Source organism: Strix aluco, chromosome 25 (genome assembly GCF_031877795.1).
Source record: "Strix aluco isolate bStrAlu1 chromosome 25, bStrAlu1.hap1, whole genome shotgun sequence".
In the NCBI taxonomy this organism is placed as follows: Eukaryota; Metazoa; Chordata; class Aves; order Strigiformes; family Strigidae; genus Strix; species Strix aluco.
The window spans coordinates 2,776,527-2,795,332 of record NC_133955.1 but is presented as its reverse complement, the minus strand read 5'-3'; the positions used below and the strand labels follow the sequence as shown (position 1 = coordinate 2,795,332).

At 54.3% G+C, this 18,806-nt stretch overlaps 2 protein-coding genes across 10 annotated transcripts in view; one reads left to right on the top strand and one right to left on the bottom strand.

Moving 5' to 3' along the window:
• Positions 1–1,693: 1,693 nt before the first annotated feature.
• On the top strand, positions 1,694–7,577 carry MYOG (myogenin). Its single transcript, XM_074850365.1, has 3 exons — positions 1,694–3,278; positions 5,873–5,954; positions 6,733–7,577. The coding sequence occupies exons 1-3, from the start codon at positions 2,799–2,801 to the stop codon at positions 6,852–6,854; spliced, it is 684 nt and encodes a 227-aa protein (XP_074706466.1). The 5' UTR covers positions 1,694–2,798; the 3' UTR covers positions 6,855–7,577.
• Positions 7,578–8,629: 1,052 nt separating this feature from the next.
• PPFIA4 (PTPRF interacting protein alpha 4) overlaps positions 8,630–18,806 on the bottom strand; it is a 59,034-nt gene continuing 48,857 nt past the window's right edge. For 6 of the 9 annotated variants that reach the window (XM_074850599.1, XM_074850598.1, XM_074850603.1 and 3 more), the window contains 13 exons: positions 18,550–18,713; positions 17,824–17,917; positions 17,511–17,592; positions 16,879–17,079; positions 15,875–15,937; positions 14,722–14,748; positions 13,588–13,763; positions 12,706–12,803; positions 11,864–12,039; positions 11,588–11,656; positions 10,629–10,806; positions 9,380–9,471; positions 8,630–8,900 (listed from right to left, as the gene is read on the bottom strand). In XM_074850599.1, the coding sequence (XP_074706700.1) occupies positions 9,413–9,471; positions 10,629–10,806; positions 11,588–11,656; positions 11,864–12,039; positions 12,706–12,803; positions 13,588–13,763; positions 14,722–14,748; positions 15,875–15,937; positions 16,879–17,079; positions 17,511–17,592; positions 17,824–17,917; positions 18,550–18,713 (1,387 nt within the window). In that variant the 3' untranslated portion in view covers positions 8,630–8,900; positions 9,380–9,412. The remainder of the gene's footprint in view (positions 8,901–9,379; positions 9,472–10,628; positions 10,807–11,587; positions 11,657–11,863; positions 12,040–12,705; positions 12,804–13,587; positions 13,764–14,721; positions 14,749–15,874; positions 15,938–16,878; positions 17,080–17,510; positions 17,593–17,823; positions 17,918–18,549; positions 18,714–18,806) is intronic. The other 3 variants (XM_074850602.1, XM_074850605.1, XM_074850601.1) reach the window with 2 other exon arrangements.

Sequence of the window (18,806 nt, the reverse complement as noted above, 5' to 3'; positions counted from 1 at the left end):
TGGGACCCGGGAAAAGCTGCCCTGCTTGTCCTTCCTCCAGCAATCATCTTTATAGGGAGCTCAGGGTGGTGCGGGGTATGACGGGAGCCCCCCAGTAGTCCATATGCCAGGGTCCCTCAGTGATGGCTACTTGCTCAGGAGTTATTGTTATACCTGATTCAAAATTTGCTGGGATGAGCCTGCTGGACCGCTGGAACCCAGACCCTGCTGTGTCCCCCCACCATGTCTGGGCTTTGGGTCATCCTTGGCACAGAGGGTCTGATGGAGCAGCAGAGCCATGGCTGGGCAGGCACAGCGTTATCCCAGCTCCCCGTATTGGTGGCAGCATGGGCAGCCTGGATGAGACCCCCCCAGAAGGAGCTGGGGCTGCCACCCCAGCACAGGGTCCCTTGTTCCCAGTCCCCATCCCATGCTGGCACTAGCTGCCCTTTCGTCCCCACCTCTAAGGGCTGCCTCCTGCCTCCGCTGCCCACTTGGCCATGGGGACATGATGGCCCCAGTGGTCCATCGGGGCTGGATCTATCCACGTCCCTCCCTGCTCCTCTCCTGGCTGGGGAAAGGCCACAGCGGCGGCCAGTGCCTGCTCTGCCGATGCTGCCCCTCTTTTATGAAGTGCTAAATGCTTGACCGCGCTCTTGTATGGGTCCGCCACGTGCCCTGCAGAGCTGGTTATGTCACTGCTGGGTTCCTCATCTTCCAAACACACTCTTGCAATTAAAAAGACCCCATTTATATAGTACATCCAGGGCGGTCCTGCAGGCATTCCTCACCCAGTGACCTGGCTGTAGCTCCAAGGGCTCACCAGTGTTGTGTCCACCAGTAAATGCCACCGAGAAAGGTCCCCAGAAGCAAGTCAAACTGCTTGATGTGATGATCTGAAGTCCTTGGGCTTGGGTTATCCCTTCCTAACGGCTTCACGCCTGTCACCATCTGCTCTGCACACTCTCAGGGATGAATCCTGCATCTTCTGGACCGTTTTAGTGCTTTTGCTTAATGCAGGGGCCAAGCTGGCACTCTGATTTCTTTCCTTCTTGAGTATTTTGGGAGTTTGATTGATCTTGGGGAGAACAGGGTGAGCCTTGAGGATGTGGGTCCTGCTTTCCTTACTTAGAATTTTTTATAGATTCTAAAACTATGGGGAGAGGAAATCCCCAGGGCTGAGACCCCAGGAGAGCTGAAATCAGGGTGAGGATGCATCATACAGATCCTAGTCCCAAAGAAATCACTGCAAAGAGAGAAGAGCATTGTGGCAGGTTCCAAAAAGAGAAGAAATCAACACAAAGTGAGCAAGGGTGTCGGCAGTGAGCACAGGGAATGCAACATGGCATGGACTCTCCAGGGAGGGGGGATTTGGGGAAGGAAAATCCCAGCAGGGTTGGCCCTGCTCTTTGCTGACATTCTTTCCACTGACCGATCCCTCGGCTGGAATCTGGCCTGGAGCAGGAATAGGAGGAGATGGGAGATGGTTTCTGACGTTCCCAATGGAAAAAAAAAAATCCCTTCTGAATTAAAGACAACGCTGGTGAGACACAGTCAAGTGGTTGGAGTCAGTAGGGAAGGGCTGGGGATGGGTTAAAATCCCACCCATGCTGCTGCTCATGGTGCCCATGATTGTGCCTCAGTTTCCCCATTGGGAAGGTGGGAACAATGCATCTTTGCTGGGAGAGGGGTGTGGCAGGAGGGTGTTGGGGCTTTGATTATCCACACATAAGAAGCTGGTGCTGGAGAGCAGCTCGGATGAGGTAGATCTGGGGTGGGAGGGGATCCAGCCCAGTTAGACTCCTCTGACGGGGTGTGGAGACACATGGGACAAGGTGTCCTTTGGGCTTGGTGCATGACAAAAGCCACGATCATGGATTTTTGTGCCAAAAATGCCACTCTGGGATAAGGGACTCAGCCAGGGACCTTCAGGAAGCCGATGGTGGAGGAAAGGCTGGGCCTGGCGCTCTCCTGCCTGCTCCTGCCTGCCCGCCTGCTCCATTCCTGCAGGACAGGCAGGAGGGATGGGCAGCAGAGTGCAGGGGCTGGCACCGGGATGGGTGTTGCCCATCAAGGGGTGCCCACGAGGAAAGGGCTGGACCCTGGGGTTCTCCCTGCATCGGGACGTCTCTCCCAGGGGTGTATTCCTCCACTTCTTCATGGCTTCTGCAGGAACAGGATCAGGCCTTTTACACTGTGACATGTGCCAGCAGGATGGGGCCATGGGAAATATGGGGGGTGATTGGGAGCAGTTGGGGGGGAGGTGGAAAAGGCCAAGCAGTGGAGGATGCTGTGCTGGTGTCGGGTCCAACTGCAGGGAACCCATGGATCCGGGGTGTCGTGGGATTGAGGGAGGTAGCCATGAAATATGAGGGTGCCCCGTCTGGGCAGGCTGGCTACGAGGCCACCTTGGGCTCCCCCCACCCCAGCCGTAACTGAAGGGACCAGATGATGTAGGAATGCTGGGAGGGAGCTGGCAGCCACCCGCCATCCCCTGTGGCATCCTGGGTTCAAACAAAGCCCTTGTTCGCGGGGCAGCCGAGCTGCCCTCCCCGCCATGCCAGCTCCCCCAGACCCCCCCCGGCACGGCCACGGTCCGGGCAGTGTAATCCCCGCAGGGAGAGCACATGAAATCAGATGGACAAGTTTTGATGTGAGGCAGCAGCTTAGGGTGGGCTCAGGTTTCCTTTAGGTTTTCTATATTTATCTCCGTGATTTAATGCCAGCGCCGGGGTTTAAATGGCACCAAACAGTTGGTGTGGGGAGAGGGAGCAGCCGTCCCTGAGCCGCACACACATCCCCGAGCCGCCTGCGTGCCCATGGAGCTCTTTGAGACCAACCCTTATTTTTTCCCGGACCAGAGGTTTTATGATGGGGAAAATTTCCTGGGCTCCCGCTTGCAGGGCTACGAGCCAGCGGCGTTCCCCGAGCGGCCTGAGGTGGCCCTGTGTCCCGAGGGCAGGGTGGCTTTGGAGGAGAAGGACTCAGCCCTGCCCGAGCATTGTCCCGGGCAGTGCCTGCCCTGGGCCTGCAAGGTCTGCAAGCGGAAGACGGTCTCCATCGACCGGCGGCGGGCAGCCACCCTACGGGAGAAGCGCAGGTTGAAGAAGGTGAACGAAGCCTTCGAGGCGTTGAAACGCAGCACCCTGCTCAACCCCAACCAGCGGCTGCCCAAGGTGGAGATCCTGCGCAGCGCCATCCAGTACATCGAGCGCCTGCAGAGCTTGCTCAGCACCCTCAACCAGCAGGAGCGGGAGCAGAGGGACCTGCGCTTCCGCCCCACCGCTCCCCAGCCCGGGGTAAGTGCTCTGGGCATCCCCTGGGGTCCCCAAACCATGACTGGGGACCAGTGCAGGGATGATGCCTTATGGGGGTGATGCTCTGTGGGGTTGATGCTCTATGGGGGTGATGCCCTATGGGGGTAATCCCAAGCTCTGGGGCACTGGGTCCTGCTGGGGGAGCAGGATCCCCAACCCTGGGGCAAGGCAGATGCTGATGTTGTGGGCTGGTGAATGTGTCCTGCCTAAGGGCACGGGGCAGCAATGAGCCAGCCCCAGCTGTGTGCTCAGATCGCGGGGGAAAGGGGCCGAGAGCCGTCCTTCCCTGTGCATGGATGTAGTAGGGGCTGCGTGGTCCAGTGCTGGACACTGCATTGAACGTGGCATATGTGCCTGGGCTTGGGAGGGATAATAAAGACAAAAATGAAATAAATAACATAAATCTAATAAAATAAAATAGAATCTAATAAAAAGAAAAGGAAAGGAAAGGAAAGGAAAGGAAAGGAAAGGAAAGGAAAGGAAAGGAAAGGAAAGGAAAGGAAAGGAAAGGAAAGGAAAGGAAAGGAAAGGAAAGGAAAGGAAAGGAAAGGAAAGGAAAGGAAAGGAAAGGAAAGAAAAGAAAAGAAAAGAAAAGAAAAGAAAAGAAAAGAAAAGAAAAGAAAAGAAAAGAAAAGAAAAGAAAAGAAAAGAAAAGAAAAGAAAAGAAAAGAAAAGAAAAGAAAAGAAAAGAAAAGAAAAGAAAGAAAAAATGAAATTAAATCAAATAAAACAGAAAATAAAATTAAATCCCCCTGCTCACAGACACATGCCCACACTCGTGGTTTCTCCCCATCAAGTCTTGGGGTGACACAACCCACAAGGCCTCCAACCAAACACCATCGGGGGGTCACCGCCCGCTGCCTCCCCGGACACCCTCACAGGTACCAGCGCTCCTGGGCACAAACCCCAGAGCCTCCCTCCCCTCTCCCCCGCCGCCATGCCACTGCCGGTGCCACCACACGCTGGGGCACGGGGACTGTTTCCTGGTGGTCGCTGTGGCGCAGCACCCCCGGGCAGGGGACAGGGGACGAGGGGGTCGGCGTGGGGCCACCTCTGGTTTCTCGGACTGAAAGTGCCCATCTGGGAGCTGGGCGAGGATGCTGGCAGAGGTTGTGTCTTGCCGCAGCCCTGAGCACGGAGATGCTGCAAGCCAGGCCCCATTGCGCTGCAAGATTTTGGTCGTTTAACCAAGTTTTTGAGAGATATTTTTATCTGCCTTCTGATTTCTGGGGAGATGTTGGGTGTGCGCTTCCTTGCTGCTCTGAGCGAACTGTATGGAGAGCTATAGCTATCTGTGCATATGGAAAGGTATAGATAGCTACAGCTATAGATATAAGTAGAGATGATATAGGTAGGGATGATCTAGATGGTCTAGATAAATGTAGATGTACGTGTAGGTATAGGCATTGATCATATAGATACAAATATACATTATATAAATAGTTGCAGATATAGAAGTAGATGTAGATGGTATGGATATGGATCTAGCTATAGCTATATAGACAGGTATATAGATAGAGCGTCACAGAAATTCATCTTTCAGACTAAAGGATTTAAGGACCAGAACTGCGGGTACCCGGGTAGCCCAACATTTAGAGCTGAATAACGGACTGAAAAAGCTTTTAGGCTCCATCCTATATATTCTTGGGCTTTCCTGGTGCAAACCTAATTAATCCACTTGGGTTTGATTTGGGTGGATTTGCTGGCTGTCCCTGAAAATGTGCCCAAGACCGTGCTGAGCAGTTACCGTGTCACTGCTGCTCTGAGCTGTCCCTTCTCCCAGGCATAGTCAGGGGTTCACATTTTTTTTTTCTGGGAAAAAAAAAATCATATCTGTAAGAATTTCCTACTTTAGTGGGAAATAAATCCAAGTGTTAATTAATTTGCCAGTGCTGCTGGGAGCTTGTAGACCCAAAGTACCATTTCTAAGCTGCTACAAATAGTGGGGTCCTTGGGGTTGCTCCTATAAATCATATTTTGGGTTTAACCCCAGCTGGCATCCACTTCCAGATAAAGACACACACACACACAAAAAAAAAGTTAATTCAGAGCTTTGCTGAGTAACGGTCTCATTTTTCAGGCTGTCAGCTCTTTTCTCTGAAATAGCTGTTCAGCCCCAAATCCACAAATCAAACTGCCAAAAGATCTTCCCAGAAATCCCCTTGGGATGGCCTGAGGGTGTCCAGCCCGTGTGTCATTTTTTATGAGCCTGATTAGGTGATTTTTAGCAAAAAGCTGTTTTGCCCAAGGACATTCTTCCATCTCTAGCCCTTTCTCATAGTCACCAGGTAAAGAGACACCTTTTTTGCCTGCAGTGAGTGGATGGCCCCGTTTCCCCTGTGTCCAGAGGCTAAAAAGGAGGTTTTTCAGCCTTTATGGTTAACAAAGCATCTGGCCCATCCTGGAGACCCCAAATGCTGTTGGCTCCTCCAGCCGCTTTGCAGGTCAGGAGGGACATGCCCATCTCCGCAGGGGCGTTGTGCTGCCAACCCCCCCCCCACTGGGTGTTTTTGGGGTGGCTGGTGGGGTTTGGCCGGGATGGAGGAGATGATGGTCGGCATCTCGGCTCCTTGCAGGCGGCCAGTGAGTGCGGGTCCGGCAGCTCGTCCTGCAGCCCTGAGTGGAGCAGCCAGCTGGAGTTTGGCACCAACCCTGCAGGTAAGGTCCTCCCCGCCTCACCCCGGTGTCCTGCAGCCTTGCCGGAGTGGGGGGGGCAGCAGTGGGGGACACCACAGTCCTGAGGCAGAGCATTGCTGAGCCAACCCTCCCCAGGCAGGAGATGCTCAGAGCGGAGGACAAAAGGAGCCTTGTCCTCTCCCCACCCTGCTGTTGCAGAGAGATGAGCTCCCCCCAGGCTCATAAATCCTCCAACACCTCCTTGGCTCAATGCTCAGCAGGTTCAGGCTTCTCCCACTGCCTGATTTCACCAAGACCCCTGCTCTTAGGAGCTGAGAAACTGGACTGCAGCAGCTCAGGGCCCCAACAGCTTGATCCCCATCAAGGGTTTGTCCATCGCCGTCCCTCAGCTTGGCTTTGCCCGCTGCGGTGCTGAGCATTGCTGAGCATCACTGAGCATTGCTGCCCCGCGTTCCCTTTCCCTGCCCACGACCTCTCTGCAGCTGCAGATTTTTTTTTTTTCCATTATTGCAGTTATCCGCCCCCCACCCAAATCCACCTGCTTTTTTCCCTAGATGGCAGAAACTTCAATCTCATTTTCCAGTGGGGAATAAAACCTAAAAAGTTTCCAAAAGTTTCACTCCTTGTCGCCCTCTCCAGGGGAAGATCTGGTTGCCCCCTGGGTGGGAGTTGGGAGCAGGTCCCCAGGTCACTCTGGCTGCGCAGGAGGTCACAGGGTCCCCCCTGCGCGGAGCCAGGAGCCATCCCCAGCACACGGTCCCTGTCCTCAGCAGAGTCACCATCACCTTGCTCTCCGCAGATCACCTCCTGGCTGATGACGCAGCGGAGGACCGCAACCTCCACTCGCTCTCCTCCATCGTGGAGAGCATCGCGGTGGAGGACGTGGCCGTGACGTTCCAGGAGGAGCGGGTTCAAAACTGAGCCGGCGCAAAACCCAGCGGCTCTTTGAGCTGGTAATGGTTGGGAATAAGATGCCGGAAGGGTCCAGCTGCTGGAAATTGTATTTACCCCTCCAGCATCGTGGACTGCACTGCTGAAACCACTCGCCTCCTTTCCTACTCCTTGCAAAATGCTCCTGCCTGCCCAGCTGAAAAAAAATAATGGCGAGAGGTGGGATTTCAGCAGCGCCACTGCCCCATGCTGGTGGCAGCCCCAGTTCCCGCAAGGGCGGCCGCCCAGCGTTGGGCTCAGCTTTGCTCCTCGTCCGGGGGCGATCGGTTTTTGGGGGCCAATGTGTGTGCTGGGTTCGCTTGCTGATTTTTTTTCTAAGATGCTCTTCGACCAATGTCTCTCTCTGGCTGGTGTCCTGCGGGTGCCGAGCCCCGCAGAGGCTGCCTGCACCGTCTTTTCTACTGAACGCTGTGTGGAGTTGCCTTTTTTTTTTTTTTTTAATTATTATTTTTGCTAATTTATTTGGATTTTTTTTTAAAATAAAGGCATTCTTGTTTGAACTGCTTGGGGCTTCCTTTACTGCTGTCTCCCTCTGTGCAGGTCTCCCCTAATTCCCAGGTTGGGGATTTCTCCATATCAGAAAATCCAGCTGGACCTCAGTGTGGTAACTCAGTGGTGGGAACTGGATGTCCCATGCTTAAATCAGCCCAGTAGAGACCAGTGATTACAATGGTTTGCAACTGGGGCTCAGCCCTGTACCCCAAAATCTCTTGGGGGAGCTAAAGATTAATTATGCTTTTTATCTGGGCTCTAGAAAGAAGGCTCAAACCAGCACTGTTTTAAAATCCTGTTTATTGGAACACACATACATCCTTTCCTGACCCGATCCAGGGTTTGGAGTCCATGCAGTACCAATAATATGACGAAAGAAATAGGGCATCGATATAAAGGGCTCACTGACTCTTCAAATTAAAAAAATATTTAATACTGTATTAGGCAAATAATACACCGAAAAGACATTGTGACTGTATAGCCTCTCAGATATTGCACTTCCAGACAGCACATGATAAGTATAAGGTCATTCCAGCCATCAATAAATATCACATCAGAAATAGGGGCCACACAAGGCAAACGTGGCGTGAGGAGACGAAGAGATCCTACCCTACGGGGAAGAAATGGGAAGAGTTAAGAGCCTCCTGGATTGATCCCTGCCAGTTAGCCTGGAGGCAGGAGGGGAGAGCATCTCCTCTGCACCCAGAGGGGAAGGGATGAGCACGTCCCGGGGCAGTGGGTGCCCCTGTTGTGTCTCCACAGGCACCCAAGGAGGGTCCCCTCTCCTGTGGGTGCTGGGTACCGTCCCGGCTGGCAGCGAGCCGTATGGGGCGGTTCCAGCCCTTCCCCACGCAGCCCTTCGTGGACCCGCCATGCAGGCGCAGCCTCCCCGCTATGTGGCATCTGGCAGCACCCCCAAAATGCAGCACCCTGACTGCCCACCCCTTGGCAGACAGCTGCCCTCCTCACCCCTATGATGGCCGGTCCTCACCCCATCCCATGCAGCGCCGACCCCAGCACTGGCCCCAGCCCACCCTGGGGGCAGCCCCTTGCCCGGCCACCCTGGCGTGAGGATTTTCACGAGCCTGAATCTTCCTTGGCTTCAAGTCCTGTGGGCAGCAGCATCCCTGATGCCCGGGGCTCGGGCGAGTCAGTGCAGCAGCCCATGGTGTATTGGCAACATGAACCAGGCAGGAGAAAGGTATCCAGATATTGCAGCCCACTTTTGGGGTGTCTCTGCCGCTCCACCGGATCGCACCACGCTTCTGCCTGCGATGGAGCGGGCACCCAGCGAGCACATCCGTTAGCCCGGCCAGCATGGGGAGAGGTGGGAGACGAGCCACAGGCGGGAGCCACAGGGAGCTGGGGGAAGCGGTGGGGTGCACAAGCAGAAGGGACAGCATCCTTTTCGGTCCACAGCAGTGAGACTGCAGTGTCTGTTGGTTTAGGCCGAGGAACAGGCGCAGGCTGGGCTCTTGTCCTGAAAGGCAGCCAGCACGTGGCCATACGGATAGTGGGGATGTGCTGAGAAATGAAGTGGGAAAGGCCCCGTGAGGATGGCGGCTCACCTCCACCTGTGCACCCACAGGCCAACAGACCCAGATGGAGTCAGTAATGAATCCTCCTGGCACAGGGAACCACACCCAGGGTACAGCAGCATCCCAGGAGCCTCTCTGAAGTGCTTGACTATCTTTCCCTCACCCCAGTGGGACCCCCCCATCTAGTCCTGGGGTCCCCAGTGGAGCTGTCTGTCCAGGGACTGGACAAACTGTACGTGGTTGGGATGCTGAGCATCCCTTCTGTGTCATCTCTGGGTCCTGTGAGCCTCAGGCAGCAGTGGGCTGTTCCTCCACCACTGAGGTCACCCATGGTCCTCCATGGCATGGTGAACCTTGGTGAAGGCAGACACCCTGCCTGGGTGATGCCAGGCAGAGGACGCTGGGCCTCGTGGTCTCCTCTTGGTCCCCATCCAGCTCCAAGGCCTCAGTCCTCCTCGCACTTACCCAGGGCCAGGCTGGTTCCCATCACGCTGACCCTCAGCAGGAGTACGTCCGGACCGTGGAGGTCTCCAGCCTTGGTGACCCAGAGGCACCAACTAGAAGGGAGTCAAAGAGCAGAGCATGCAATTAGTGACTGGTCCAATTAGCTCTCAGCTTCTCACCAAAACATTTATTAGGCAGCATCTGTGCACTGAAGCCACATGAAAATGAGGGTCAAAGGAAGAGACACGTTTGGCCAGCTTTGATGCTCCCAAGGCTCCAGGGTATTTGGAAAGCTGCTGCTCGCCAGCCCTGCTCTTGGGCAGCCAGCATCCTGCTACCTATGTCTGGGGAGCAGACGCAGGAGTTTTGTCCCAGGCTTTTGTCCTCAGCTGGGTAGGAACTGCAGCTTCCAGGGATGGGGTGGAAAAGGTTGAACAGAAGTTTGATCCAAACCGCTGGATAAAAAGCTGTGAAATTTGAGCAAATCTGGAGACAGGAGGAGAGCTGAGCCAGGAGCTTGGGCTGGAAGGTGAAAGCATAACTTTCTAATTCTCATTCACACATTCATTTCTGAGCTTGCTGAAGACAGCTCTGCACCACTGGGGATGTGGCAGGTGGCTTGGGACAGTGGGACCACGGTGCCTGGTCCCGAGACAAACCAGGGTGACCTAGCAGGAGCTTGTGCCTCCCTACAGCTTTGGAAGGGACCAAGATACCTTCTAGAAAGGAGTCATGTGGTGGTAGGGCAGAGCCTGGGCCGTGTGTGGTCAGCTAAAACACACGACAGTCAGCAGCATGGGCAGCAAGCGTGTCAAAGCAGGTCCTTGCCAGCCCTGGGAGAGCGGCGGCTCAGCAGCACTCGGACTGAATAGAGCTGGTTAATTCAGTCCCTTCGGGGATGGTTTCCAAAACGCACGATGGATAAGACTGGCCCAGACTGGGCTGCTGCTTCCTGACAGCCCCCAATGCTACCCCAAGAGGCCCTGACCTGGATGCCAAACTCAGGGGGGAGTGACAGATATTTCATGGCCCAATCGAGTCCTCTCTCTCATCCTGGTGGTTTGAAACAAAGAAATCACACACCAGACCAGAGTCTGAAACAACTGAAAAAACATTTACAGCAGACAACGGCTCACAGATCACATGGATTCAGCATCACAGGCAATCAGCAAGCCTCTCTCCCTCCCTGACTTGGCACATCATTCCCTGTATTCACCATGAGGTCTGACCGGGGGTGGGAGAGGACCCTGGGGAGAAGGGGGTGACCTACCTTCTGGGGGCATTTTCTTGGCAGGGGCGGATGGAGGGGGCAGGGGCACCAGGCTGGTGACGCGGAAGCCGGCGGGCAGCGTCTCGGCTGAGCCACTGAGCATGTTGATGCTGTGAACATCTCGTGGGCGGAAGCGCTTTCGCCAGGACGGGGTTCGACGGAAGGTCTTGTCATCACCCTGTGAGGGAAGAGCAGGTTATGGGTCTGCCCCTGTGAGATACCAGCACTGCTTCCACCTATCAAGGGTGTGCCTGTACATGGACACCAACTCAGACAGTGCAGAAGTGTGTGATCAAATTGAGCCAAGGACACAGGAGACCTCTCTGGGATCCCATGACATAGGCTTTATCCTTTCCAGCTTGCCTATCTCTTTTCTCCAGCCTGCCTGAAAAGATGCCTTGGAGACACCAACACACAAGCCCCAGTGAAGACCCCAAGGGATGCATCTAACCTTGGCCAGATAATGGGATTTGGAAGTGCCTGCTCCTCTCCACGCTCTGCTGTCATATTGCATGGAGGAAAGCTACACATAGGTGAGATCTAGATAAATTCCCACCTTCAGTGACCCAGTGTGAATAGTTTTCTGGCTGCTTAACAGGGCATCTCTAACCCAGCAGCTTTACCCGCCGCAGATGTGTCATGCCCAATATTAAAGCAGCTGGGAAGGAAAGCCAGGTGAGCCTACTTGAAATTCAGCCCACTGAGCACGAGGCTAGAAATGATGCACATGACTCTTCCTCACCTGCCTCCACAGCCTGGCAGCACGTTCCTCGGGGATTTGTCTAATAGTTTTAGCTTATTCCACTGATACTGCTCATGCGACTGCTCTAGAAAGTCTGTAACGCACTATTTGACACCCCTGAACAAGGAGGGAGAGAGCAGAGGTCCTGCCTCTCCTGTTTCTTGTACAAGAACGGGCACTCAGCATGATCTGGACATGGGAGAGGTTTGGTACTCACATCGTCCAGCCTCCGATCTGTGCCCAAGGCGAGCAGGTTGTTGAACTCCCTCTCCAGCACTTGTCGAGCCTGAAATTAATAAAAAATTAGTATGCCCTGTCGATGGAAACAGTTTCCAGAACAAACTTCCATCCCAGTAAAGCCTGAGAATGACAGAGATAAAGCCCATGAGCCATTTGAAAGGCAGAATTGAATTGGCACTGGTGGAGTCACACCACAGCCGTGTCCCACGCTGGCCACCCTCCTCCAAAAATCCCCCAAGGATGCTGCTCTCACCTGCGTGTTCTGTGTGGGGATTTGCAACACGAGCGCCAGACTGTTGTGGTCGAAGTTTTCATCGAGGGCCAGGAGCGCCCCGTGCACCCCACTCTCAACGAGGTTGTTTGCATACTCGCGAAGCCCGATGGACTGGATCCAGTGAATGACCTGGTCATTGGTCCACACCAACACGTCTGCAAAAGAGCAAGGGCATGTGTCAGGGCCAGCTCAGACCACGCTCTTAGTTGTGTGTGGACCTGACGACGTCCTGAAGCCCTTTCACACCTCCCCAGACTGATCCTGCGACTCTCCTTCCCGAGCCAACAGCAATACCGGGTGCTCAAGAGCCAGGAACAGCTCGCTGCAATTTACTGAACTAAATGCTGAAACAACAGGCAGAAAACAACTGTGAAAATTAATCCTAAAAACCCACGGCTGCTGGTGTAATTAGGGGCATTATCAATAATGGGATGTAATCTAAGCAGCAGCCAGATGCGCAGGGAATCTCAGGACAGCCAACGAGGAAGCGGAGGCTGAGCAAGCTGGGGGGTTGTCCTGAGCATCTGAAATGGGCAGGGGAAGATGATCTGATGCTCAGACTGGATCTTTTCTTTCTTGACATCCTTCCTCCCTCCTCATGCCTGACTGGGGTAAAGCTGCATAAAGGCACTTGGAGCAATCTGTTGGGGAAATACTGCAGGGAAGTCCCCCCTGGAGAACAGCCCTGTGGGCATGGTTGCTCAGAAATAACGATCTTCCCACGGCAAATGCTGTGATAAAAATAAGGGGTAGGAGAGAGACCATCACTGGGCATCTCTTGGGAGGTTTCTCATCTCCTTTTCCAGTATTCGGCTGCTGACCTTTGATTTCGTGTTGGGTCTCTTCTCGCCTCCTCTCGAGCTCTTTGCGGTCGTAGTTGAGCCTCTTCAGGCACATGATGCCGTACTGCAGGCTGGTGCTGCAAGGACACGAGATGTCACCCAACCCTTAGGAGGGTTCAGCATCGCGGAGCAGGCGGCTTGTAGGGACCTGTGGAGGGACCCACTTCCCTGCTTGCTCTCCATGTGCCCGAAGGATGTTTTGGCTCAGGGCTGGGTCAGAACAGACTCAGCCCAAAGGGAAGATCTCAGCTGGAAAATGAGGAATGTCCCTTGCTTCCATGTTAATTCCCCGCTCCATCAGTTTTACCCTGCTCTACCTGCCTGAGAGCACATGGATCCAAATAACGATACTCTGTACTTGGCTGGAGAGGGAAGGGAGAACCAGCCCATGGGGGCTGCTCCAGGCTGAAGGGTTCATCCCCAGAGCAGGGAGGGCCCTGACAGGCCCACAGACACGGCCCTGTGGGTTGGAGTAGATGGTGGTACCCCATGACAGGGCTGGATACTGTGTTTGACGATCGTGGTTGGGATGGCATAAGCCTTCTCCAAGCTGGGCTGCTGGCAGATGACTGCTCTGCTTACCAGTGGGGTACCAGGTGGGACAAGCCTTTATTTTTGCCCATGGTTTGCTCCACAGCCAGGAAAAGGCTTGGTTCTCTGCAATTTTGCTGCAAGGAGTGTGGTGAAGGAGAAAGTTTGCTCCTATGAGCTGCCCCAGACCAAGCAGTTGAGTTTAGTCTAGAAGAGCCATCCTCCAGCACCAGGGATGGCCAAGACAGGAGAGAATCCCTCAGACTGCCCCATCCTCTGCTCCATGTGCAGACATTGCACCCCAGGGACCTCCCAAAGGAGAGGACTCACCGGTGGAAGCTGTCCACCATCTTCAAGTGCACTCTGAGATCTTTCTTGGTGAGATGGTCCAGCATCCGTGCATCAACAAGACACTCCATGAAGTAGCTGCGATACTGTGGGAGACCCAAGCTGGGCAGCCACTCGTTCCCAATCCACTCATGGTTCATGTCCCCATAGGCCAGTGTCTGCAGAGAAGCAAACAGAGAAGCTAGGAAGAAACCAGGGCTGATGGAGCTGCCAGGAGACTCCCAGGAGACCAGTGACAGTTCAGTGCTGCAGCCTGGGGGTCACTGTCCTGAGGACCAAACCTAGGTCAGAGGAGTTTAATTGTAGTTTGTACTGAAGGAGCCGCAGGGAACAGTCCTGTTGGCCATGGTCTGTGTCCTACTGATGTCCCTCAAGGAGACAAGGCAGTAGCCAAAAGACAAGCATAAGGGACAGCTGGACTTTATGACCAGCTTCTTCTGGAAAAAGCACATTCATATAAGTTGAAACAACTGAAAATAGGTTTCAGTGCATTCCCAACTGATTTTTAAGAAGCTTAGAAATCACCAAAAGATCTAATTTATGACTTCAAAATGAAAAAAAAGGTCAGTTTTGGGCAGAAAAACATCCACTCACTTTCACTGCAAGCTGATTCTGGGTCCAAAAATGAAATAAAATCCACCAGAAGAGAAGTAAAACATTTGAGAGTGACAAAACCAGAAGAGATGGATCCAAGCAGGACTCTTTCCTCCCACCTTTTCAATTCATAAAATGGTCTATATCCTGATCTCAGGGCTAAAAAAACAGTGGAAACTAAATATCTGTGCAGCTAGAAACCTGCCTCCCATGCAGGGCAGCTGGTCACTCTTAAGTGGGGGTTTTTAACACAGGATCTGTAACTTACAGAGGAGGTCCCAGAAAAAGCACTCTGCCTGAAGCACAGAAAGACACTGCTTGATGCAAGGTCCCAGGAGGACCACCCCATACTTGGAAGATGGCTCAGAGGAGCAACCACAGGGTGCAGGTTCAGACTCCAACAAGGACTTGGCGAATACTGATGCCCCAAGCTCATGTCCCGGGTGGCCCGTGATGTCCAGCAATCCCTCCCATAACCACCCCATGTACCGCCCACGGAAAAGGGTGACACAGGGACCTCACCTGTGCCCAGCTGCCTTCCTCTGTGTCCTAAGCGTGACACATGCAGCATGTCAATAGAAAGGACAGGTAAAGTCAGTACCCGGCGGCTCTGCACGGTGAAAGCATGTGCCACACACGCTGCATGGCATGACCCAGAGGGGATGGGGATTGGGCTCGGGAAGTTCGGCCTTGTCAACAGGGTGCTGGGGACTCCCTGACCCTGCTGGGCCCAGGTTTCACCCCATCTCTCAGACAAGTAGGGAGGATACAGGATGAGGCTTTTCACATGGGCCTTGGGCTGGAGATGGCACAGACACTGTATCAAAGACAGATGGATGCAGAGAGAAACCTAAGCCTCAGCTCATGGGTCACAACCCCCAGAGGGGCTGCCCAACCCAACTTGCTGATTTTGTAGCTATTTCCTCCCTTGTCAACCTGTGCTGGTTTTGCTCAGCCTCACAAAACCTGCCAAGGGAAAGGGTCATGTCCTGCCATAACTGTGAGCTCTCCTTCCCCAAAAGGCACCTGCCAGTTACAGGTCTGTGGTACTCAACCAGCAGACAAAAGCATCAATAAAATATCTAATTCACACAACAAATCCAAAATGCCCCTGCTCTGAGACATGGACATGGGGTTGTTGTAAGTTGCAGAGAGGGGAGAATGGCTACATCTCTCCAAAGAAGCCAGAGCTTTTGGGAGCACAGCCACATCCCTGCGAGGGACCCCATGCTATCAGCCAGTGGTAGGGACAGACACTGGGGACAATATTTGGGTGTGCTAAGGTCAATGGGAGATGACATTGACTTCTCTGGGTGCAGAATGACCAATGTGGGCCTCAATCTCATGCATTTATCTTGAGATCACTCTTGGTTTTGTCTTTCATTTCTTTCCTCTAGCTCACAACTGACAAGCTACTCTAGAAACCCAGCAAAACCCACAGGGGCTTGACAAAGGAAAATGCATCTGATGGTTTTTAAGCCAGTTTTAGAAATTATTGGGATATTAAAGGTTGAAAGATGGTTTCTAAACAGGTGCATGGTGCTGGCCAAGAGCTGACACATGAGACGCAGCAAAGATCCCCTTCCCTCGCGGGGTTTAGCGCGTTAATGCATGCCCGGAGCTCAGCTTGGTAACCGATACGCTGTGCAGCAGCAGTGGGGCCGGTCAGCCTCACCGTCTTGGTGGAAGTCGCCATGTTCTCCATCTCCTCGTGGGTCACCCAGACGTTTCCAGAGGACTGCAGGGAAAAGCGCAGAGTGGTCAGGGTAAACCAGCATGGAGCCATGGCCTCAGTTCACAGCCGTGCCTGATAGAGAATCAGGCCAGCATTGCGCTTGGAGCTGTACCGGGGAGACCCTGCAGTGTCCTTGCAGCTCAGGCTGGTGGCACCCCACTGCACATGGGGACCCTTGGGCTGCCTGTGCAGCCACGGAGAGCGCAGCAAGGACCACTGGCCCTTTGGCTGCCTTTTGGTGTTATGCTCATGGAGCCTACAGGCTTCTCTCTGACAGCTGTGACCTCAGCCATGGCCATCCAAGGCTTGGGGCCCTTCTGCTGGCTGCATCTCTACAGATGTGTCTTGGCATTACCGGGGCACCATTAACCCCTCAAGGGGTTCAGGGACCAGCACAAGACACGATCCCTCCATCTGCTCCATGTCCTATCCAGGGCAAGGCCGGGATCTGCAGTTGCTCTGTCTTGCCCCAGGAATTTCACACGGTCCCAAGGTATTGAAATGATTGAGAAAACGGCTGTGTATAACCGAGTTGGCCCTGTAAATCACACATGTGCTGTTTGGATGGGATTTTATCCTCTCCACGGCACAGTCCCTGAGCTTTGCTCTTTGCAGGCTGCTCAGCAGGGTCAGCCTCTTGCTGACAACCTCTGAGTGTGAGGACAAGAGAATTTGCTGGTGCCTCAAGCAAGGAAAGTGCTTCACGCTTGATGGCCATAAGTGATCTTTGTGCCTGAGGACAAGTGTCTGGTGGTTTGACTGGTCCATGAGGGAACGTCATCCCCTCCACAGCTGCACTTGCCTGTAACACTGGGACTCCCTGGTGACGGTGGACCACTGTGGTCCCAAGGAGCCAGGGAAAGGAGGGAAACAAGCGTGTTGTCCTGTGCCATGGTCTGTGGTCTGTCTGGGGGAAGAGCAGGTCTGTAGCATGGAGCACTTACCGTCCGTGAGGTGGGTGGTGCCGAGGGGCTTGTGAGTGAGACCATCTCCTGGATGGCCAGACGCAGCTTCAGGCGATGCAACGCGTTGCTGATGCCAATCTCCCTCTGGATCTCAGTGTCGGACAGGGCTGACATGATGGCTCCGCTCTTCACGTTGGCTCGGCAAGCAGCAACGTACCAGGCGGGCATCCCCACCCAGAGCTGCCAAAACAGGGCAAAGCCAGTGACTGCCTGGTTGACCTACCCTAACTTCCTCTGTCAGGATCAAGGCTGTCCTGTTTGAAGCTCAGTATCAAAGCTGGATACCCACATGGGGTCCATTTCTTTGTAGCTTGCACAGATGGCCTGAAGCAGCCCAGCATCCCTCTATCTGATGGACACAGCACAGGGAAAGAGCACTCACTGAGCCTTTCAACTAAAAGCTCTACTCAAACCACAACTCTACAGAATATGTGAGGGATCTGGGGATTTGCTGGGCTCCCCCACGTTTTGCAACCACCAACCGTGTGCATGGACCAAGCATGGTGGGACTGCGCAGGGCTGTACCGCTACCGGGGGAGCACACTACAGACCGGCAGTGACTGCAAAGCCGTTGGTGCATGGGGCTGATGCATGGGCACACTCTGCCTCACCTCCAGCCAGGAGACAACAGTGGGGCCATCCCAGTGAGCAAAGGGCAATCCTTTCCTCCGAGCTTCTTCCAGGAGTTCATGCCTGGAGGGGACAGAAGCAGAAGAGTGGTTTATTGGCAGCTTGTGGGGAAGGGAGCAGCTCTTGACCATGGGCAGTAAGAACCAGCTGGCAGCAAAGCAATAAAGGAGTTAAAAGGGCTCAGGAGAGGGTGGAGATGAGAAGCCTTTCCAGAAATTCCCAGTCCCACGCCATGGCTTCTCAGCCATCAGGCAGGACATTTTCTTACTGGGGCAGGGAAGGAGGTTCACTCACTTCTTCCGCAGGCGCCGATCCTTCTCGGCCTGAGCACCCAGCTTGCCAAGTCCCAGAGGGTCCTGCATGCCCACGTCCATGTCGGTCAGCAGCACTGTTGGGCAAGTAAGACATCCTCAGGTCAGCGTGACATCCCCAGGGTCAGCATGACATCCCCCAGGGCCAGTGTGGGCACTGTCACAGTCCCCATGCCAGGGAGTTGGGGGTGCACAACTGCAGCACAGGAGGTGAGAGTCTCCATTTCCAACCCACCCCCACAACCCCTCTGCATCCCTGGAAAGACCAGGGGGATCCCCACCTGCCATCCCTCCCATTTCAAGATGCTCAACATCAAAGCAGTGAAGGATTTAGGAGTGGAAAAGCAGCTCCTACCACAGAGCTCTGCAAAATCAGGGTCCCATGGGGAGGGAAGCAGATTTGGGGATACTAAAGATACATTGATGGGAGGTCACTATCCTCACTGCAGCTCTTGCAGAGTATTAAGAGTGATACCATGCTCAGGCCAGAAAGGGCCACGGGGCAGAAAGCACCAGGACCCAACTGCCCTGAAGCTGCAGGGAACCCAGAGCCAGTGGCCCCAACATCCCCCAAACCAGCAGGGGTGGCCCTGCTCCTCCCCCTGTCACCCCAACAGCACCCCAAAGCCAGACAGTGCCAGGAGGCGTGCAGAGAGCCTGGCCTGAGGACACCCGCCCGGCACGCACAGGAATAGGGCTGCTCACGGACCCTGCCCCGTGGCCCCTTCTCTGCTCAGCTGAATCAAGCGACCCTTCTCTTTTTTCCCGAACAAGCGCCCGATGGAGGATTTGATCCCCTTCCTCTTGGAGCCCTTGTGCAGGGAGTCCTGGCTGCTGTTGCTGCTGGGGTTGCTGGCCTGCTCCTCCAGCGAGCTGGGGATGGAGGAGGGAGAGGAACAGCAAAGCCTTCAGGTTATTCCCGAGCAGCGCACAAGCCATGGCAAACCCCAGACCATCCCACAATCC